Here is a 23943-nt window from a genome sequence, read left to right as displayed (position 1 = left end):
TATAAATAGTACTAGAAAATGTTCCACTGGACTCTGTTGTAGATTTTTTTTCCCCAGAATTGTCTTTAACACGTAACTGCTGGGCAAACTATAGTCACAGAGAGCTGCAGTGCCACGTGCTAGAAATCAGAGGATATAGAAAGTCCCTAATTTTGACTCCATTAAATCCTAACTCAAATGCAGTTCTAGCCCTTGAAGGCTATCATAGGTCAGCTTGGTCTCAGGATGACACAGAGGCTCCAGGCCCCTTCCTGGGATTTTGTGTCTCTGTTTCACTGCACAAATCTCAGCAGAATTTGGAATTCAAGTAGCCTCCCAGGAATTCTGCTTGAAGACAGTCTTACAGAGTTCTGTGCTTGAAGATTCTTTCAATACACTTGGGTCCACTCAAAACCAGAGTCAATGCCCTCCCACACTATCATCTGACTTGGCCTTGGAGAAGGGCTCGCCAGACCATGGGGAGGCAAAGCCACCAGTCTTCACTACTAGTCCCAGAAGGTTGCTGCTGAAAGCAGTTCCAGAGTGTCTTACTTATTTTTGTTTTTCTATGCTCTCTCTTGTGTTTGGAACATGGTAAGAAGTCAAGAAATTTTTGTGACATTGCACTCACTGTGTGTTCCCAGTGCAGGATTCTGCATGGAACCTGACACTGCCCTCAGATTATTGTTCAATTACTTCCAAGGGCCTAATATGCAAAGAGTAGAAGCAAAATAAGAACTCCAAATCTCATTCTAACTTGTTTTCTGAAGTGCATTCTTTTCTGTTTATGTGAGTTTCCAAACCTCCGTGTGGTTAAGCTCCTTAGAAAACACAGGCTCTTTCCATTAGCCACACATACAACCAGTCAGAAAGAATCGAGTTGGCCAAATTGAGTTTAAATTACCTTCCCTTCTTTTGAACACAGATTAGAATAGAATAAAAGGGAAAAAGAAAGTTTGCAGTTGGAACCATCACCAAGGAGTCTTCTAATCCTGGAAGAGCAGAGCAGCTCTAAGGATGGAAATTATAAAACTGCCAATTTCTACTTGTCCTTAGCCCCACCCAGTTGAAGTCACCGATGTCCTCAGTGACCCACTTGGGTCCCCTGCCAATCCTGGAAGGATACAGATATGTTCGGCAGCTTCAGGCACATGTAAGTGGGACTCACACTTAGTTCTGCTGTCAAAGACCCTGCGTTCATTTGCTGTCGTGCTCCCTCCCCAGCTTCTTCCAAGGAAAAGAGTGCACTTCAGAAAACAAGTCAGAATGAGATTTGGAGTTCTTATTTTGCTTCTACTCTTTGCATATTAGACCCTTGGAAGTAACTGAACAATAATCTGAGGTCGATGCCTTCCTCTTCTTCCTCCTAGCCTTGCCCTCTCCTCTGACTGCCTAGAGTCTTAAACCCGGCCCAGGCCTTCAGGCTTTGTCCTCCTATTACTGTTTCGAGTCACAGCCATGCCTCCCTCTTGCTCGAAAAGCTTGACCTTGACCTTGCCTCCACTCCAACTTCATTAGACACTGATACAGACCCAAACCTAGTCACTGAACACTGACTTTGAGTTGGGGACACCCACCCTGCTCCTGTCTGTGTCGCAGGGACCCTAGCACAGGGTGCCCAGCGCCACTCGACTGACTTGTGATAGAATGTCCCATTAGTATATCTAACTGATGCCTATGGACAGAATGGAACTTATTAGTCATTTGGGAAAGCAATTTCATGGGACATTGCCAACATTAAAAAAAAAGGAATAGAATAAAATATAAATACCAGAATATACTGCATACAGTAACAAAAAGAATGTAATGTGTAACTTTTGTTCAATTACACATAAGTATTGTATATGTACTGTGTCAAGATGTAAAATGTATTTTTCTTGTGGATCATGATCAAAAAGGTATTACAGCAAAATATGTACTCCTTTCAACTCCACTCTGCCTTTTTCAACAGGCACATGCACACACACACACAACACATGCACACCAGGAGAACCCTAAAAACATTTTCTAATATCAACTGTTGGTACTTTTGGTGCAGATTCAACACAAAAGCACTGTTGTTAAGAATACAGACAATGGGTTAGTAACCCAAAAGGTATTTCCCAGAATTGAAATGCACAGCTGCGGCTCCGTTTCTCACACTCGCCAGATTCACAGAGATGAAGCCACAGTAGCCACTTTGCATCCCCCAGAAAGATCAAAGGGGATGGTCCAACATCGTGGAGTGAGAGTGGCTGCGGATGATGTCACTTGGGAGGAAGTGACTCAGAATGAGGGCACCAAGGGAGAGGGTTTACAAATATTGTATCACAAAAGCAGCAGGTCCATTGTCGGAAATTTTGCAGGGGTGGGTAGCGAGGAGGGAAAGACAAACAAAAGGAAGAAAATAAAAATCACCCATTATCCCACAGCTCAGAGAGAGCCATTGCCTTCACTGCAGTGATTCTACTTTCAGACTTCCCAAGCATCTTCACTTTGTGTATTTACAGGTTATGGTCTCTGCTCTTTTCACTTAATGTCATTATGGTTATGAAAAAGTTTTTATTTCATTCATTAATCCTTCCCAGCATCACTTGTAACATCTGCATTTTTTCCACTTTATAACTTGTATACTTATAACTTTATAATAGGTATAATTCCTTTTTGTACATTGAGTTGCTTCTATTTTTTCGCATTACAAAATAATTCTGATGAATAATTTTTAACAATATCTTTACATACATAATGGGGGTAATATTTTGAATTTTTTACTGTGCTTTTCTCTTTAGCAACTGCACAGAAAGTGACCCAACACACCCTGGTCAGCTGGAGACATCCATCTGGCAGGAGCCACTGGAGCAGTGGGGGATTCTGTTTTTCCAGCAGTGATGCAGAAAGGGGGAAAAAGTTAACATTTGAAATTCAAAATATGATTTTTTCGGCAAGACAACTGGTTTGGAAGCAAGACTTTGTCAAAGAGAGATTTTCTAAATTCCTTTAGCAGTTAAAGAAACAAACTTGGAGGATTAAGATCACAATATAAGGAGGACATAATTTCCTCTTGTGTCATTTGGTGAAGAAATCCATGCCTTAGGGTAGGCAGTACAGCAGAGGGACAGAAAGCCCTTTGCTATCTGAGGATTACGAAAAGAAAAGAGAGAGGGAGGGACAGATGCTAAGAATGAGGGGTTCATGTTTGGCTCTCCAGGAGCCAATTACCCTATAGACTGTCCCCACATCAAAGTAATTAGACTGTGCAGTGAGGGTAGGCAGAGGAAGGACAAACTGATTTCATTATTGTTTTAATTTGGATGTATTTAACTGTAAGCCATAATTTTTTCACATTTATGATTCATTTTTCTTTGTATCAATTAAGATAAGTTATATAACTTGCAGAACCTGGGGTAAAATGAAAATGCAGTGTCTCTTGTTCAAAACTTATGAAATTCGCCGGGCGCGGTGGCTCAAGCCTGTAATCCCAGCACTTTGGGAGGCCGAGAAGGGCGGATCACGAGGTCAGGAGATCGAGACCATCCTAGCTAACACAGTGAAACCCCGTCTCTACTAAAAAAAAATACAAAAAACTAGCTGGGCGTGGTGGCGGGCGCCTGTAGTCCCAGCTACTCGGGAGGCTGAGGCAGGAGAATGGCGTAAACCCAGGAGGCCGAGCTTGCAGTGAGCTGAGATCCGGTCACTGCACTCCAGCCTGGGTGACAGAGCGAGACTCCATCTCAAAAAAAAAAATAAAAGAAAAACTTATGAAATTCAAGATGGCAAGATGGCCCTTAAACCAAGGGCCAGGCCCTTTGAAATGAGAGGCCCTGGGTGACTGACTGACCGGGTCCCATGCCTATGAAGCTGACCCTAGTCTCAATATTCTTGGCCCATTTTATATTCAGTTGCAAATGTTTTCTTAGTCCAGGGGTGGGCAAGCTTTTTCTGTGAAGGGCCAGACAGTAAATATTTCAGGCTCTGGGGGCCATGTGGTCTCCGTGGCAACTACTCAACTCTGTTTTTTGTAGCACAAAAGCAGCTATTGACGGTACATGAACAAAGTGAATGTGGCTGAACTACAATAAAATTTTATTTACAAAAACAGGCTGCAGGCCATAGTTTGCCAACCTATGTCCCAGACAATCACTTTCTTTCAGACTTGTTTTTTTCTAAATTTCTATATTCACTGTCATGTCTTTCTCATGACAAGATAATATACAAATCTGTATTTTTTTCCTGATAGCTGAAGTTTTGGTGTACTTTGCTATTCATTTCCTGTTATTTATTGCTGATAATGCAGACTGGAAAAATTGTGCCTTGGGAGATATATGGAGGCATTCTTTGTGACCTAATAAATATTTCATGGGCATTTGAAAGGAAAGTTTATTCTCTGTAGGGTATAGGGTTCAAAATATATTTATTAAATCAACCTCATTAATTATGATTTATATCCCCTATATCCTTGAATGCTTAAATATTCAGAGATGTCTTTCAGATTCTGCTGAGATATGGTTTTCATCTTCAGCCATCAAAAAAATTGGAGTTATCATAAACATTTCTCAAATATTGAAGCCCTGTTGCATTCCTAGGATAAATTTTACTTGGTCTTAGGATATTATTCTTTTACTATACTGTTAGTTTTTTTTTTTTTTTTTTTTTTTTTTTTTTTTTTTTTTTTTGAGACGGAGTCTCGCTCTGTCACCCAGGCTGGAGTGCAGTGGCCAGATCTCAGCTCACTGCAAGCTCTGCCTCCTGGGTTTACGCCATTCTCCTGCCTCAGCCTCCCGAGTAGCTGGGACTACAGGTGCCCGCCACCTCGCCCGGCTAGTTTTTTGTATTTTTTAATAGAGACGGGGTTTCACCGTATTAGCCAGGATGGTCTCTATCTCCTGACCTCGTGATCTGCCCGTCTCGGCCTCCCAAAGTGCTGGGATTACAGGCTTGAGCCACCGCGCCCGGCCTACTGTTAGTTTTTTAAAAAAATGTATTTAATTTAAAATTTAAAGTTTTTATTCAGAAGTTGGTGGGAAGTTTTGTGTATGAAGGTATTCTATTTGGTAGATACAGATGTTAGACATATGCTAGCTTCATAAAGTGAATTGAGAAACTTATTTTTTCCTGCTGTCTGTATGCGTTTAACACTAGTATTGAAATTTTCTGTTCCTTGAAGATGTGACAGAACTTTCTATGAAACCAACTGGTCCAAAATCTAAGGACTTTTTCACAGAAACAAATCCATCTCCTTCAAATACCCAGATTCTACTGGTGAGGGAAAGGCAACATTTGAAAGACTGAGCTTTTTACCTAAAGGGATTTTTAAAAATCACCACAATGGACTATTATCACAACTTGGGTTCAAAATTTATGGATTTCCCTCCCTCCTGCTACCCAGAAGGTGGACTTAGAAGGAAGAAAAGAGGAGTTTGGGAGCTAAGAATAAACTGCATCTTCTTGCATATGTAAATGTAATATGAGTGATTTTTGCTACCATGCATAAAAATTTTACATTTTTCATTTTCTCTGTTGACAATCCATTCTTTCAGTTTTATATTTTGCTACAAAGTCTCACTGATAGCCTTACTATAACTTCTTAACTTTTCTAGAACCATTCCGTCTGTTTCTTTTATGCCATGTCTTTTTCTTAAACATTTTTTTCATATATATTTTCCATTTTGATGTCAATATTTTCAGGTAACTTTTTCAGTAACTAAGTAATACAATTTTAAAATGTGTATCATTTTAAAGCCTGGCTAAGGAATTTTAAAATCACATTTCACTCAAGACCTTATAACTATTGAGCTTTTTTTGAACATTTAATGCTGTAGAGTAAAAAAACTAATGCGTCTGAATCTCACTTTCTTTTTTGTTGAGCCTATTTTTTTTTCTTTGTTGGAAGAATGTAGACTTTTCTATTCTTACATTTTAAGAAATTATCGAAGATTGTACGAATTGTAGACCATTTTAAAAAACTAATTAGGCTGAGTATTTTACCTAAATCTTCCAAATCTAAAGACTCCAATCTTTCTGCAGCTCAGGAAAATTATCTTCCTTTTATTATTATTTTTTATTATATCTCTTTCCCCAGAATTCTTATTTCGTGTGTGTGTGTGTGTGTATGTGTGTGTGTATATATATATATATACGATATTAGATATCCTGGACCTAGTCTTTGTATTACTTTTCTCTTTTCTCATTATTTTATTTTATTTTATTTTTTTTGAGACGGAGTCTCACTCTCTCGCCCGGGCTGGAGTGCAGTGGCCGGATCTCAGCTCACTGCAAGCTCCGCCTCCCGGGTTTACGCCATTCTCCTGCCTCAGCCTCCCGAGTAGCTGGGACTGCAGGCACGTGCCACCAAGCCTGGCTAATTATTTTTGTATTTTTAGTAGCGACAGAGGGGTCTCAACATGTTGCCCAGGCTAGTCTCGAACCCCCGACCTCAGGTAATCTGCCCGCCTTGGCTTTCCAAAGTGCTGGGATTACAGGTGTGAGCCACTGCACCCGGGCTCTTTTCTCATAATTTTAATCTCTGTATCTTTTCAGCTTAAGTTCTGAGGAATTTTCTCAAACTGTCCTCTGATGAACTGAATCTATTTTTTTTTTTTTTTTTGCAATATTCAGTGTGGTGGTCATTATTTCTAATGGATTTCAATATTCAGAAACAGTGTATTTTTCCCCCAAAGTTTCTTATTTTCAGCTTGTTCCTTTCTCATGACAGACTGCTTTTGTCTGTTGATGCAATATTATTTCAAAATTTATTGAAAATACTATTTAGACATATATTTGCTTAAATTGATTCAATGGTCATTTCCACTTCTTTTGTGTAATAATTATTATATTTTATTTTTTAAAACTTTGATTCACATTTCAGATAATTTCCTGAAGAAAATTATCCCACTCCCCTTTCAAGAAGAATCTATATGTATCCGAAAATGCTTTTTTATTTGTTTCATGTGTAAGTGACATCTTGGCTAGGTATAACATTTTAGTTGATAAATCCATCAAAATTTGTTCATCAAAAATTTTATCCATCATAAAAGATTGTGTCAATTAAAATTCACCATTTTATGTTCAGAGCCTTCGCAGGTACCATGTGTTTTCTTCCCACTTCTAAAGTTCTTCTTTTGTCTTTTAAATTAAAGATTTTCACCAGGAAATGTCTAAGTATTAGTGTCTTTTAATGAATAATTAATTCAGATTATCACTTGATGAGCCTACTCAATCTGCATTTTCAAATTTTTCTTAAGTCAGAAGAGTTTTCTTCTATTAAAGCATTGAAATTTTCTTCTAGACTATACTTTAGCAATGCAGTTATTTGGTCCTTCAAATAGCTATTTTTTCCATTCATTATTTATCATTTTATCATTCATCATTTTCTTCTTACTGCACTTTCCTCCCCAAATTATGAGAATTCCTTAAACATGCTTGCATCATTTATTTCATTTTCTGCATTGTCAGTTCTGCTTTTTACTGCTTCTTTGGTGACTTGAAATTTTTCCACATTATTTTATATTTCCTTAACTGTTCTAGGTCCCTTATCTTCTCATTTCGTATTTTATCTCCTGTTTCACAAATTTACTGTTTTATTTAACTTAATTGAAGTCATATGGTGCTACAATTGACCTTTTCTTTTTTCGCTACTGAAAATGCTTTCCATATATATATTATTCTTCTACCTCAAGAATTTTGTTTAATCACTTATCTTAAGGTGCTAAAGTTTTGTAGGCCCTATTTTCATCCTTGAATGTGGAAAGGTATAACTTGGCTTGGCATTTGCTTCCAAAATAACTTACACACACACACACACTTGCATCATCTCACACTTATACAAAGGAATTAATCTGGTGAAAAGGAGTTAGTCTTGATGGCTAAAGTAAGCTCATGTTGTTGTCCATCAGCTAGGGGAGAGTGGGGAATGGAATCAACCCCAGTCATTTCCACAAAGGAACTTCACCTTTGCAAGGTTTGTCTGCTTGTTTTGGACACAGTTACATCATTCCAGCTTGCCATATGTAGGGGCTGTTTTGGCCTAGCCTCTGCTTCAGGTTTGCATTGTGCTGTACCTGGCCTCATTCTTGATCCCTAGTACATCCACATAATTAAACACAAAACTCTGCTGTTTCCCTGGAGGCTCGTGATCTAGTGGGAGGACTCAGCAGTGCTGGACAGGATCACAGTCATGGAGGTGCCTGGTTTTCATAGGCATCTCTTGTGGCTTGGTTTCCCCTTTGACCCCCATAGAGCAGCTGCCTCTGCATGATGCTGATGCCCAACGGCAACAGGGCTCCAAGGAGATGGTTCTCATCTCTCTCAGGTCCCCACTGGACTGCAAACTCACTTCCAGATCTGGGATTATTCTAGGGGCTCCTCACAGATCTTTCTCTGCATATTTTTTTACAATTTGGCAACAGAGTTGAGAGTAGACCCTGGCTTGACCTCTTTCATACTCAGTCCATCTGCTTTATTTCTAGTGAATTTCTAACGCATGTGTTGCATGTCAGTGTCAACGCCCTTAGTCTCTGGACCTGATGCAGCGTCTCCTAGACACTTTCTTCGACTTTTTCTTTTGGGAGATGGGACAGTTTTAGATGACAGAGGGGAAAGGAATGAGGGAGAAGCTAAACATTTATGCTCCAGATCTTTTTCTGAGGTCATAAACTTGCTTTCTCATCTCCTGTTAAGCCTCTCAGCTCATTTTTCGTTTCTGCTCTTATGATGCCCCAAAACAGCACTTCCAAAAGTCACCAATGCCCTTATTTCTGCTAAAGTACATGGCTTTTTTTTAGTTCTCACCTTGCTGGGCCTACTTATAGTATGCCACTTATTGATCAGCAAACTGATATTTGAGTGCCTGGTTGGTCCTTTGGAGTCTATACAAAGATGAATAATTATGACACTTGACATTTACTGAGCACTTACTAAGCAGCAGGCATTGTGCTGGGCACTTTACATTCATTGGCACTTAATAATGACAGCTAGCATTTCCAGTATGGCCAACGCTGTTCTGAGCACAGCCTTATGTGACACATACTATTATTATCTCCCTTTTTCCAGGTGAGGAAACTGAGTTCATAGAGAGGTTAAACAGCTTACTCAAGGACATACAGCTAGTATGTGGTAGGGCTGAGATTTGAACCCAAGCGGTCTAGACTTAGAGTCCATGTTGAAGTCCATGCTTGTCCAGACACTATGCTCATAAAGTCTTTCTGGGTTTAAACCTGTGCTCTTAACCATTAGGCAACACTGCCTCCCCATGGAAGGGTCAGGAAATGTACAATTACAGTTCAAAGTGTTAGGTGCTAAGATAGTGAAAGGTATTAAAGAACTTCCGCTAATTGTTATGGGAATTTGGGAGTGAGGATTCCAGAAAATACTTAAAATTAGAGCACTTAAATGGAAGCAGGAGTGCTGAAATGGCTGCCCATTTTAATGGAACAAAGTGTGCAAGTTGCTTTACCTGTTTGACCTTCAATCCCCTTTCCTTTTGATACTGTCTTTTACAACAGTTAATAATCAGGATGACCATATAATTTAAAATCCAAACTGAGACATTTTTTAGAGTAAAAGAAGACATTCATAATTATGCTGGGACAACAAGCATAGACCAGGTCTGTCCTGGGCAAATTAGGATTTTGGTCACTCTGTTAACAATGAGCTTTAACGTTTACGCTTAGTGATGTCTAATAGCATCTGAAGTTTCATTTTACCTTATATTGTTTATTATTGTGACTGGTGTACAGTTACAGTTAGGATTCTTCACTTTTCTCTTATTTGCTATAGAATTCTTATTTGCAATATAATTTCTGCAAACCTGGAATCTGCATTATTTTTAATGTCAAGAGTGGTGGTAAGGGGACTATGATTCTGAAGATAGTCCTTTTGCAATCAAGATGTTGGGAAAGCCATCTTCCAGGAGGTCCCTACAGGTATTTATTAATTAGGGCTGCATATCATTAAGCATCAGGGGAAAATCAGGTCAGGTCACTGGATGAAACCCCAGAGGACAAACACTAAGGGTTTTTCCTCTCCATCTCCTGAAAATGGACCAGTCCACGGCTTGTCATACAATATGAGTTGTTATGGGTTTAGGAGATTCTGAATAAGGAAGGAACTTTGAATGAAGAAATAACATAGAAAAGTGATTGTTCTTATTATTATTTTTTCTTACCACAGGGAACCCACAACTAGTAATAAGAGGGGACCATGTACTAGTAATCATCTCAAAGGATAAATGAGCAGGCATCACCTAGGTAAAGATGTGTGTGGTGGTGAAGGGCATTACAGCTAAAGGCAAGAGAGGGCAAGGATTAGTTTGGGGAACTATGCAGTACAGTTTTTTGAAAATCAAAAATATGTGGGAGATGGTAAGATATGAAGTTTTGGAAATGCATGGTGACCTGAGCAAAAAAGGTCTTGGACACTTTGCTGAAGAGTTTACACTTTATCCTGAAAGAGCTTCGGAAATGTCTAAGGCGTAAGAGGTGAGAGTTAGGGAAGATGGTATCGATATTAGATTTGTGTTCTAAAAAGATCAATTTTAGAATTGATTGTCAAGAATACAAGGTGGGGGGAAGGGTAAAGAAAGGAAGCAAAGAGACCAATTTAGAGAATATTTCACTGAAACTGGGTGAAAATGGTGAATGCCTGAGCTAAGACAATGACAAGGTAGAGAACAAGGTCAACCTGGGAGAGATATGGCAGTGGATATCGTCAGGCTTGAGTGTGAACAACAGATTACCCTCATATCTCTGGCTTAAGTAGCTGGACTTATAGTGCCACCATTCACCAAGACCATACATTGAGGAGGAGATGATTTCAGGGGAAAACATCTGAATGATCACCCCTTCCCCTACATTGAAATTCTGTCCTTCCTTGCCTCACTAATACAATTCTTTGCTAGTTCTCTGACTGTTCTGCTTCTTCTCAATTCTGTTTAGTAGATTTTCTTCTCTTGCCCAGACAATTCCCGTTAGCAATTCCTTTGGGTTGGACCTTGGCCATCTTCCTCTTCAAACTCCACCTCTTCTTGGCATTTTAAAATCCTGATATTATCTTGATATTATTTATTATCCATACCTGCATTTTCAACTATTACCCTTGGGCTTACAACACTCAAATTTTAATTTTCAGCTCCAGGGTATTAAGCCAACTGCCTACTCAACATCTCCACGCACATGCCCTACACGTTCAGACTCAGCATGTTCACACCAACTTCTCTTTCCTTCTGATGCTTGCTCCTTACTGTTGCAACCCTTCCCTCTCCCATTCACTCACAGCCAATGGCTCATCCAATCCTGCTGATCCTTAATACAAAAGAACCCCCAATCTCATTTATTATTTTTTCCCCTCATTCCCACTGCAAACATAGATGATAGATATGTATTTCTAAAACACATACATAAGCTTGACACTTTTGTCCTTAGAAACCTTTAATCTCATAACCTATTCCTGATGGAATAAAATCCAAACTCTTTCAATATTATTTCCCTGTCACATTCATATCACAAAGAGTGTGTGTTAGTTTGCTTTCCTAAATGTTGGCTTTTTCTTTACTTTGTCACCTGACAAAATCCTGATCAACTTCCAAGCTCCAGATTCAAAGTCACCTCCTCCCTCTCATCTCAACCAAAAGTAAATTATTTCATTGTTTCCCCATTTCTTCTACAAAACTATGAGCTCCTTAAGAACTGGCACTTGTTTTAGGCATTTAGTGATTCCAGAAGTCTAGCACAGCTTGATAAATATTGAATTGACACATTCCTTATCCTAGCCAGGCAGTCCTGCTTGGAATCTATGGAGGTATCTTTTGTTAGAGGACCATATTTTCTTTCTCCAGGGGTAATTGCTAACACCACCACCACCATGACCACTGCCATCATCATCATTATCATCATCATCACCTCCACCTCCACCATCATCACCATATCACCATCACTGTCATCACTACCACCACCATCACTATCATCACTACTACCATTATCATTACTACTATCACTGTCACCATCACCACCATCACCATTATCCTTATCACCATCACCATCATCATCTTCATCACAACTATCAACATCACCGTAATCACCACTATCACTATCACCATCACCACCATCACCATCATCCTTATCATCACGTCCACCTCCACCACCATAACCATCACCATCACCATCTATCGTCTCAGCACTCATGTGCCAAATGATTAATTAAAGGTTTTAATCTTTACCACACTTTTGTGAGGCAGACATTTTAATGCCTATTTGATTAACAATACTGAAGTTCAGAGAGGCTAAATAATTTGCCCAAGGTCACAATGCTTGGTTGAGCTGATATTTGAAGCTGCAGATGCCTGATTCCGAAGTTGGCCTTCTTAAGCCCTGTGTTAAGCATTCCCGTGAGGCACATTTCAGGTAGGGAGACTTATGAGAAAGGAAGCAAAGGAGTGTCCTGGCTAGTAAATATCATGGCTTAAATGTATATGTACACACAGCAGGACCTGGCAACACTGAAGGGCAAAACATGGCCTCTCAGTGACCTTTGCTCTTCTGCCTTCATATTGTATGTGGCTTCTTCTGCCACCATCTAAAATAAGAGCTCTGCCTGTAGCCCAGCTACAAGGTGTGTGTTGCCTCAGCTATATCCCCACCATAAGGCCATAAGCATGAGCCATCATTATGGGGCAGCTTTTCTTGTCTTTCTGTTCAGTCTTACGACTCACTGAGGGAGGGACCTGAATCAGAATCAACTGAGAAGCTTTTCCAGAATACAGATATCCTCCTCAACCCTCTGAAGTAGTGATCTGGCCCTTGGTTGAGAACCACTAGTTTAGCATATTCGTTCCCAAGGTCTACAATTTCCACTGGAGGTCTTATCATGGAAGCCTCCCAATTTATTCCTTCAGATAAATGCCCAGATGTGGTTCTTGGGTGCTAGGAATCAACATCAATGGCATGCCCTGCTCTGCCCTGCCTTCTTTTAGTCAGGAGTTCTCAACCAAGGTAGTACCAACCTTAGAAATAAGTATAGAGGCTGTCATGTATTGGTCATCGCAATGACCAGAAAGGCTAATGGTATTTAGAAAGCAAGGAGGAGGAATGCTAAAGCAACCTACAGTCCATCACAGTGAAACACTGTCCCACCAAAAATGCCAGCAGCACCCTCATTGAGAAGCACGAGTTAGAGCCCAGATACTCTTGATTCAAACTCAGAATCAGCCCCTGCAGTGTACAGGCATTCTCTGAGCTCTGCTGCTGCAGTGGTCTGTGTTCCATGGGCTGCTGTCTTTCCCCAACCTTTCAAATTCCCTCATATTCCATAAACTATGGAAAAAGAGAGTTTTGTCTTTCAAATATATTCATGTAACACTTAGGTGGCAGGAGAGCATGTCTAATCTCCATTTCTACTTTCCATTTAATCTAATTTAATCCCCTGCCCACCTCACTGAATGTTTCACCTGAAGTATGGGGAGAATGTGGAAGGGAGGAAAAGAGAAGGAGCTACCATTGCCTCTTGGGCACATTTGAAACATCACGTCTGACAGTAATTCTAGGTTGGTGAATGCTGTATACCCAAGACATGGCTCAAAACTGAGCTTTCTCCAGAAGTCTTATCTCTTTATTCTCTCTCAATGGCTACTTCTTTCTTGCTTATTCAAGCCAAAGCAAACTATAATTATAGGTTTTCAGTAGAAGCTTTTATTGTCCACCCATATCTGGCTTTTCCTTCCATCTAGTCACATGGAGGATTATTCTTCAAGTCTTTTTCCATAGAGTGAGGCTATCTGACCAGTTCTGACCAATGGGCTGTGAGTAGAAGGACACACATCACTGCTGGCTGGAGCATTTCATGGCCAGCCAGACATCATCTAGCATTCTCATCCCTCGCAGCCCTGATGGTGGCAGGAGGTATCAGGAAGCAGTCTCCACCAGCCTGGCTCCCAGAACCATCACCATAAGAAGAGCCCCACTGACTCCTATCAGACATGTAGTATATGCAGAGAATAAAACTTTGTTGTTTTGTGTAATTTGGGGGGTTATTTGTTACCACAGCATAACCTGACCTACCTTGATTGATTCAATGTTCTTTTGGATATTTAGATTTTTTTTTTTATCTTTGTGCATAAATCATGAGTCAGAGGGGCTTCGGTTTGAGGCTTAGTTTCACCACTCAGAGTGACCTTGGGTAACCTCTCTAAACCTCGGTCTCCTCATGTGTGAAATAGTAATGATGACTGTACAGACCTTCTGGAGGTTATAAACACTAAACAAGGTCATACAGGCAAAGTGTTTACTATAGTGTCTGGCAGGTAGCAAGGGCTCAGTAAATGTTACGTCTTATTTCTTATTGATCTAAAATTGACTTTACTTGGCCCCTTTCCCAAATCCTCATTGAAGTCTTTAGCTTTGGCTACCTGGAGTCCTTCTAACACTTTTCTCCATAAAAACCTGATAGCCTGGGACTTCTTTCTGTTTATTTTGCATTCCTTGCACCTCCCATGGCAGGACATTGCTTGCAATAGGCGTTGTTTTATCCACGCCTGTATTGGAATACACACTTGTGATCAAAACTGAGTACGTCATCTATGCCAAATGAATGGAAGAAATCTGCTGAGTCAAACTGGAGAAATCTAATTACTTTTTCAGTATGAACCTGACGTGTCTGAAAAACATGTCAACAAATGTTCAAGTATTCTCTTTGTCTTTTATTGCAGAGTAATCAATGGGAGAGGCGAGATCCAGTCTCTTGGCCGCATACCAAACATAGACACACGTTCTAAATTAGCATAGAGCAAATCCCATTTGCATTTATGTTACAGCCAAGTCTCCCTAATTGATCCCAGAATTTGTTTCTGGACCACAAGGAGTCCTTTAGCATTTGGACACAATTACAGGTTATCTTGGGACAGGTGCCTTCCTCCAATGCTCCTTGACACTGAGTTTAACCAGGTCTCCACAGCTAAATAAAGCAGAGGTAGTTACCTGGCTGACCCACACAGAAACACAAAACAAAACAAAACAGTTTTGCCTTATTTATTTTTATTTTTGACCCATATGCCAACCCATCCAATTTGCAGGCAGTCCTACCAACTATTTCCTGGCCTGAAAGGCCCTCTCCAAATGTGGAACTTAATTGGAGGAGCATTTAAAACCAAGCATTAAGTCCACCTCAGTACAAAAATAATAATAATAAAAGAAATTCCTGGTCCCAATAACTATTTTTCTGATGCCCTTTAAAATTATTATTATAAAAGATAGTGTGGCAATTCCTTAAAGACCTAAAGACAGAAATACCATTCGACCCACCAATCCCATTACTGGGTATATACCCAAAGGAATATAAATTGTTCTATTATAAAGACACATGTATGCATATGTTCACTGCAGCACTATTAACAATAGCAAAGGCATGAAATCAATGTAAATGTCCATCAGTGATAGACTGGACAAAGAAAATGTGGTACATATACACCACGGCATTCTATGCAGCTATAAAAAAGGAGATGATGTCCTTTGCAGGAACATAGTTGGAGCTGGAGGCCGTTATCCTTAGAAAACTAATGCATGAACAGAAAACCAAATACTGCATGTTCTCACTTGTAAGTGGGTGCTAAACGGTGAGAACACAGGGACACACAGAGGGGAACAACAGAACTGGGGCCTGTCAGAGGGTGGAAGGTGAGAAGAGGGAGAGGATCAGGAAAAATAACTAATGGGTACTAGGCTTAATACCTGGGTGATGAAATAATCTGTACAACAAAACTGCATGACATATTCTTATGTAATTTCTTTTCTAAAAATCTTTTAAGTTTAGGGGTACATATGCAGAATGCGAGGTTTGTATGTACCCATGAACTTAAAAGTTGAGAAAAAGAAATTAGAGTATGAAATGAGAAAAGAGGAGATAAAGTTGTTATTTGCAGATTATATGATTATACATCCAGAAAACCCAAGAGAATCAACTAGGAAATTATTTTAAAGAGTAAAATAATTCACAACAAAATCAAAAACAGATAGTTGTACTCTTTATATGTCTAAGAGCAAATAAGTTAAAAGTTAAAATAGAAGAAAATTTCCCATTACAATAACCAAAATGATCAAATACTTAGGAATGAAATTAACAATAAATATACAAGATTTATATGAATTAAAATCCAAAAATATATAAAATATCTTGTAGCATCTTCAAGGTGCCTTCTATTGAACTCTTTGCTTTCCTTATTCAGAGTCAATTCTGTAGACACTAAGCCATCTTCCAATGTATTTCTGAAAATAAGCTACATCTGTGTGTTTTAGCATATTTACAGACCTCGTTTCCCTTTTCCATCAGATTCAGTCTGAACAAATTACTAATTTATCATAATCAAATGTCCTGAACACACCTTAAAGTCTGACTCATTAAATAACCCTCCAGATCTCTGGAGCATTTCTCTGGATTGCAGGGAGCTGGAGTTCCTGATACTTTCCATCAACTACAGCTGATTTAACAGCAGAGCAGTAGCTCCTCAGTTAAGTAACTTTGATCACCTTATGCACCATGATTTACTGAAACTCTGATGCACGGATTTTGCATTCCTGGAATCTACCCGGTTCCTCTAGTTGTATTGCCATGTGCTTCTCATTATGGCCCAACGGTACAGAGAAGATGAGTGGAAAGAGCTGGTCTGGGAGTCACGGGCAGATACTGTCCTGGCTCTGTCGTTATCTAATCCTAGGTCCTTGGGCAAGTCACTTAACCCAGTGGACCGAACAAAGGTTTTCTTATCTTCAAATTAGGGACAGTCATGCTTGCTCTACCTAACAAACAAGGTTGTCTTTGGGACCCTTGTGAGAGAGCATGAGTCTGCAAGACTCACACAAGTTCCCAATCCAGTATTTCTTTTGTAAGTTAGTAGTTGGGAACTCAGAAGGTATTTTCCCAGAAAAAAGCCAATACAATACCTGGTGGTGAAGTTTCCAGTCTAATGCTACAAAAATCTGTCTGATGATCCTGTCCCTGGAGTACAACATATAATAGTGGTCTTGCAAATCAGCACCACCAGGGCATCAACCAGTTGTGGGTGCTGTGGTTGGAACTCTGGGGGAGTGGCAACACGGAGTCCCTTTGTACAGTGGAAGAAAGAGAAAATTGGTGCCGAACAGAAGGGAAGTGGCAGGCGGAGTCGGAGGTCTTATGGGGAAGGAGCACATGGTGAGCCTGTGGGGGGCCTTTAGACACATAAGGATTTATTAGGTGCAGAAAATGAATGACAGGCAGTGGCTTTGGAAAGTCCTATAAATAAAGCTGCTCAGCGTTTACTCCTGCCTTCCAGCCCACTATCTCCACTCCTGCTCTCTTTCCCACATTCTAGTTTTGAAGTCTTCAGGGCACACATAACGTAGTCAGCCACTTGAGATTCATGATGCAGAATCCACTTTCTCCATTCAAGTGACTAAATAGCTCCATGTAAAACAGGCCAATATGTAATACATAAACATATATGTAATAACAGAGGGTGGGGGGATGCTGTGAGAGAGGGAAGGTACAGTTATGTCTGTGGGTTGGTCAAATGGGTGCATTCATCTTGGAAGATCCCCCGGAAGACTTAAAAGAGGCTAGCTGTGTCTTTGCTTTTTGTTGAACAGAGCCTTCCAAATCTAACTTTTCATATCCCTGATTGAATTCCCAGCAATCTGCTTTTCCTGACTATAACCAGAAAAGCATGTTTAAGTGAACATGAAATTCCATCAGTATAAAGCCTTGCGCAGCCCAGTCCATCAGCCCAGTCGCCAAAGCCACTAATAATGCCCTATTGTGTTACTGTGGTATTTTCTAGGTTATCATTATGAAGTCTTTGCTCCTGGTTGAGAAAACATGACGTTCCATTAAATGTATAATCTGGGTTCCCTCCAGGCCAGAGACGCAGCTTGCTTAAAGCTGAAATGAGCTGAGATTTAATGTCATGGAAAAGAGAACCAGTTGCAGGGGAAAAGGAGTTGCAGGGACTGGGAGAAAAATGGTGGATTCAGTCCCCCATGACCCCTTGGTTTCAGACTGTAGATGGTGTCTTGCCAGCCAAAGAATCTAAGAAGCCCAAGGAAAAATGAGTCAGCATTTTTTCACTTTCCACTCTGGCTGTGGCTGGGTGCTGGACAGCACTGTGTGAGGAGGTTCTTTCTAGGACAGAAGATCATGTCTTTGGCGACCACCCAGGGGTCTGTTTGCCACCACTGCCTTTTGGCCCATCCCCCAGCTCTGGACTCATCAATCTCATAAACTAGCCTGGATCGAGATGGTAAGCTGTTGGTGTGTGCACTATCACACCAAGTTCTAGCAAGTTTTTCATTCAGCACAAAAATATCCTTCTCTTCCAGCAATAGAACAGCTAAAGGAAGTCAGAGGAATCCACCTGAATGTCTGTAAAGGTCTCCCCACCATTTCTTTTCCTGGAGCATTTTTAGGTCCCCAGGGTGCTTCAAAGAATCCTGTGGTGCACTTAGACATTTACTCCAGGATTAATATAAAAGCAGCAGCATCCTTTATAATAGCAAGGGGCTTGGAAGTCAGCACGCTGGTTAGACTTGATGTGATTTTTTAAAACCAATTCAAAATAACTTATTCTTGTTGAATATAAAAGTAATATATGTTCATTACAGAAAAATTAAGAAAAACATGTAAACAAAATTTAAAATTCTACCTGCTAGAGACAAATAGTACTGTCATATTGGTAAATAGAGACATACACATGTGTGTGTTTAACTTTTTAAACAGGTGGAATCATAACACGGATGACATCTGGTAATTGCATTTTCATCTAAAAGTATATAGTATATTAAGTATTACATATTTCTCCCAAAATAGCTTACAAGCTTGTATAACATGCAATGCAGGTTCAATACTACACATAGATCATATCTTTGTAAATCCCCTGCTGTTAGACACATGTAATCCTCAGCATTTTATTATAAACAGCACCTCCATAAACATATATGTAGGTACTTCTTTGTGACTATTTGGATTTTTTTCTTTAGGTGCTGAATGGAAAGGTAGACCCTCATTTTTTAAAAGCATTTGATACATGTTGCCAAATTATCTTCTTGTCTGCTATACACTATGGTAGCCACATGTGGCTATTAAAGTTCAAATTAGTTAAACTTATATAAAATTAAAAATTCACTTCCTTAATCGCACTAGCTACATTTCAAGTGCTTGAGTCACATATGGCTAGTAGCTACTGTATTGAACTGCACAGATATAGAACTTTTCCATCAACCTAGAAAATTCTACTGGACAGCGCAAGTCTAGAAAGACTGCACCAATTTACATTTTCCCTAGTAAGTTATGACACTGCCTACCTCCAACAAATTGGCCAATACTGAATATTGTAATTTTTAAAAACTTTTTGTCAACCTAACAAAAATTATATATTTTTTTCATTTCTTTGATTAATAATGACCTTTTTGGTTCATTTATTGACTCTCATATTTTTTTCTCTTGTGAATTATGTATTTAGGCTATTTCCTATTGAGATTTTGCTTTTATTGCTTTTTATATGTGAAAATCAATCTTAAGAGAGTGATTTATGTGGCAATAGTTATTGTAACTTCTTACATTTTTCATGGCTTATTTTTCATTTATAGAAGTTTAATTTTTGATATATTCAAATCTCTATTTTCCTTTATGGTTTCTTCCTTGTCATGTTTTAAAAGCTCTAAACCTAAGATTACAGTAATACTCATCTAAATTATCTTCTAGTTCTTTGATCATTTCATTCTAAATATTTAGATTTTCAACCTTTCTGAAATTTATTTTTGCATATGGTTTGTAAAGTATAAATCTAACCTTTTTCTTTCTCCATATTATCAATCACTTGTCCAGGAACCATTTTTTTAAAAAATTAATGAATCATATACTGATTTGAAATTCCACTAAATGTTTACACATACTTGGATCTACACGTATTTGTCTTTTTAGATTTTCCACTCTATCCACCTATTCTTTGGCCTTTACCATCCTGTTTTTATTAATTTACATTATAATATATTTTAATATTTGGAGAGAGAGTATGGCTTCATTATTCTTTTCCAAAAATGTTTCTGCTTTTTCTACCTGTTTTTTTTTTTTTTTTTTTTTTTTTGAGACGGAGTCTCGCTTTGTTGCCCAGGCTGGAGTGCAGTGGCCGGATCTCAGCTCACTGCAAGCTCCGCCTCCCGGGTTTACGCCATTCTCCTGCCTCAGCCTCCCGAGTAGCTGGGACTACAGGCGCCCGCCACCTCGCCCGGCTAGTTTTTTGTATTTTTTAGTAGAGACGGGGTTTCACCATGTTAGCCAGGATGGTCTCGATCTCCTGACCTCGTGATCCGCCCGTCTCGGCCTCCCAAAGTGCTGGGATTACAGGCTTGAGCCACCGCGCCCGGCCTTTTTTTTTTTTTTTTTTTTTTTTTTTTTGCTAAGATAAGCCTAGAATCATTTGGTTAAATTCTTATCATCAAACTCTTTCAGAACTTTGACTGAAAAGTTGAATTCAATTTCTAAATTAATTTGGGGGAAAACTGGTTATCTCTACAGTATCCATATCTCTCTAGTATCTCTACAGTTATCCATTCAGAGACATGGTGATTCTGTCCCCCGCTCTTTTTTTTCAGATTTTCCTAAATATCATTCTGAATTGGCTTTTTAAAAAAGCACGAAGGAGGAGCACCTCCGACTGTTTTCAGACACTGTCTCTGAGTCTGTGAGCTGGTCCTCCCAGCCACTAGAAGTAACAAAAGAAATTCCATTCCTTAGCACTGGAGCATATTTTCAGTATCCATCTTCTCATAAATCTGCAGAAAAGAAATCTCACTTTTCATCCAAAGAATCTGGAGTTCAAAACAGCCTTTACGGAAAAATCAAACTCCAGGGGCAACTGCAAAGCACATTTGGTGTCCAGCTAGCCAGCTTATTTTGCAGGACTCTTTTTCCAACTCCTAAATACTTTCCAGTCTGTGAAATCCATCTCCCTACCACTGTAACAGCAAAGCGCCTCTCCTGGCACTGGAGAGCTCACTCAGTTTTAATGAGCACGGATCTTCAATGAGGGGCTTTTTATCGTTGAAGCTGGTTTTCAGCAGATAGCATGAAGCTTCCTTGGGTGACTGTGGCTTGGCAAACTTATGGGGATTTGGGAAGTGCTTCATTGGTCAGAATTCAGCTCTCCCTTGAGCAAATCCTAAAGCCTAATCACTATTTTTTTTTTTTTTGCAAGGAAACCAGGGCTCCTGCACCTCCCTGGTAGCCCACCAGTCAAATGGTCAAGAGCTTGAATTCACCTACATCTGGGGTTCTCAAGTCGAAGGGGAGGGACATTTGGCAATGACTGGAGGCATTTTTAGTTGTCACCGCTAATAGGGAAGGAGTGGGGGGCGGGGGATGTTACTGGCATCCAGTGCGCAGAGGCCAAGGATGCTGCTAAACATCCTACAACGCACAGGACAGTCCCCACCACAAAGAATTACCAGGCTTCAGTCTCAAAAGTGCCAAGGTTAAGAAACCCTGCCTTTCAATTTCACTCAGTGCCCGGTGAGAAGTATGCATTATATGATTAGGAGCAAAGATAATGCCTTCCATGGGACAGCATTTCAAAACAAAACAAAACAAAACAAAAAATGCGACAGTTGGCTTTAAAATGCCCAAGCCTCTAACTTTAGGAGTGCCTGTGCCTGCAAGTTCTGTCTTTGGTAAGCAAGCCTTTCCCATCAACACGGGAGGGAGTCACAGAAACTCAGCAAGACAATAGCAGCCTCCAAGCCACTTGCATGCTCCTGGGACACAGAAAGCAAGACAGAAAAGAAGTCTGTCCCCTTTCCAGCAAGCGGCGTCGCCTCGGCTGCGGGCTCTGGAACCGAGGCTGGGAGGAGCGCGCCCCAACAAAGGCGCAGCACTCCGCCGCCGCCTGCCGCGCGGTCCCTCTGCGCCCCTGGAGATGCGCGCCTGTCCCCAGGCGACCCTGTCAACGAGCCCGGCCAGGGGCGAAAGCGTCCTCGCCCGCTTAGCCTGGGGTGGGGGGACAACTCGCGGCACTTACTTGTCCAAAATGAAGTACAGGTCAAATCCGCCGTAGCAGGCTGGACCCCCATCCTCCCGGCGTCCCCCTTGCCCGGCGCAGATGAGCACCAGAGTGGCCAAAGAGAGCCACTGGAAGCCGATGCCGAGGGCTCTCCGCTCCGCCGTGGCCATGGCCCGCAGCCCGGGGATAGCAGGGTCCGCTCCTTCCCACGCTCCGCGAACTCGCCGCGACCCTCAGGGACGCGCCATCCGCGGGCCCCTCCTCGCGGGTCCTTTATTCCCCCTCGCTCCCTCGCAACTCCCCGGAAGCAATTGTCTGGAGGAGTTCAAGGTTTTCCCTCTGGTTTCCGCTCCGATGCTGTTTCTGGGTTTCGGGTTTCAAGGATCCCAATCCTGTCCTCTGCTTCTTGAAAGGGGAGGGCGGTCTCGGGCCGGGGCCGCCGGGCCGCTCCCGAGGCCGCGCTGAGGTTTTGCAATGGAAGGAGTTCCGTCCCGACGGTTCTTTGTCCCAGATTTTAAATATGATGGGGTGGGTTTTCAAATTGTTCTTGGTGGGGGGAGTGCTTTGCCTTCTCTCCTTCCTCTCTGCCCCCCTTTCTCGTTCTTACGAGGAAGAGAGTTCAAAGGCTGCCACCTTGTGGACAAAAGCGGCGAAAGCACGTGTAGGACCCGCGGGAGTGCGGCGGGGGCGCTTCCAGGCTTCGCGTATAAATTTCCTTGTCCTTACCATTCTCATGTGAGCTGTGCATGTTTTCTTACTCCTTCCTTCTTCCCACGCACTTTCCCTTTCTTTTTCCATGACCGCCTCTCCATTCTCTCTAGTCCTTCTATCCCTTCTTTTCCTTTCCTATCCTGCATCTTTTGATAAGGTCACTAAACATTGGATGAGAACTTGTTTCCTCCAACCATAGTGACTCCGACTCCCCAGGCTAGGACCTTTGCAAACAAGCCATTGTGCAGATGAGTAGGGGAAAACGAGGACTTTGTGGTCTGAGTCATCAGAGTGACCTTACATGGTCTTAGCCTGGACCATAAAAGAGACTGTTGGGGTCCGGTCTGAAAGCAGCACAAACAGCCCACAGAGTGTGGTACTCAGGGCTGCTCCCGGCAAGGAACAGCTGAGCCTTCTAAATTGCCACTATCTCCATCTTTTAGAGATTCTGTGATAATAGTTCTTCTTTTCAGCCTGTGAACTTTGACTTTTTCTCTCTATGTTTGATTTAGGATGAAGGAAGTAAACAGCTTACAAGAGTAGAGACGGTCCAAGCAGTTTGTAATTGGCAGGGAAGTTCTGTGCTAGCCTCTCTAAATTGGAGAATCAGCCTCTGAGCCCCAGTTCCAAGTGGTACCCCAGTTCTAGCTTCCTATTGTCTTCCACTCTGGGAGCCCACAGTGCATATGCATGTACTGTTTTCCCAGGATTCTTCCTCCACACACACATCTTCCCCTCCATTTGTGTGCCCCCCAGACCCTTACACCTCAATGTGACAGTCCATGGTGGTTCCCCCAACATTTGTACCATGGAATCCTAGTGTCTTGGAATGCTCCGCTAACCAATAATCATGTTGTCAAATCAGTCTTGAAGATTTGTCGTGCATAGCACTGACCTGCCTCCAAAATGAACCCAGTGTTTCTCACCTCCTGGAATTCACACACCTTCCACCTTGGGTGAGATTGACCTGTGAGTAATTAATAAGATGGTGTGTGGCTTCTGAGGACAGACCATGAGAGATGTTGTGGTTTTTCCCTTCTCTCTTGGATCACTCACTGTAGGAGAGCCCACTGCCATATCGTGAGAACATGCAAGCAGCTCCAAGGAGGGGTCCATGTGGTAAGGAACTGAGATCCCTGCTGGCAGCCAACACCACTTTGCCAAAGATTGTGAGTGACCCATCTTGGACATAGGTCCCTGAGCTCCTGTGAAGCCTTCAGCTGACTGCAGCCCTGTCTGACATCTTGACTGCAACCTCCTGAGAG

At 41.1% G+C, this 23943-nt stretch overlaps 1 protein-coding gene across 1 annotated transcript in view; it reads right to left on the bottom strand.

Annotated features, from left to right (window-relative positions):
- The window catches only part of ANTXR1 (ANTXR cell adhesion molecule 1), a 248040-nt gene extending 225530 nt beyond the window's left edge, over nt 1-22510 (bottom strand). The window contains exon 1 of the mRNA XM_030921455.1: nt 21986-22510. Within this exon, the coding sequence (XP_030777315.1) occupies nt 21986-22137 (152 nt within the window). The 5' untranslated portion in view covers nt 22138-22510. The remainder of the gene's footprint in view (nt 1-21985) is intronic.
- Between the last annotated feature and the right edge of the window lie 1433 nt (nt 22511-23943).

Source organism: Rhinopithecus roxellana, chromosome 17 (genome assembly GCF_007565055.1).
Source record: "Rhinopithecus roxellana isolate Shanxi Qingling chromosome 17, ASM756505v1, whole genome shotgun sequence".
Taxonomy (NCBI): Eukaryota; Metazoa; Chordata; class Mammalia; order Primates; family Cercopithecidae; genus Rhinopithecus; species Rhinopithecus roxellana.
The sequence above is the reverse complement of the archived record's forward strand: the minus strand, read 5'-3'. Positions and strand labels throughout refer to the sequence as shown.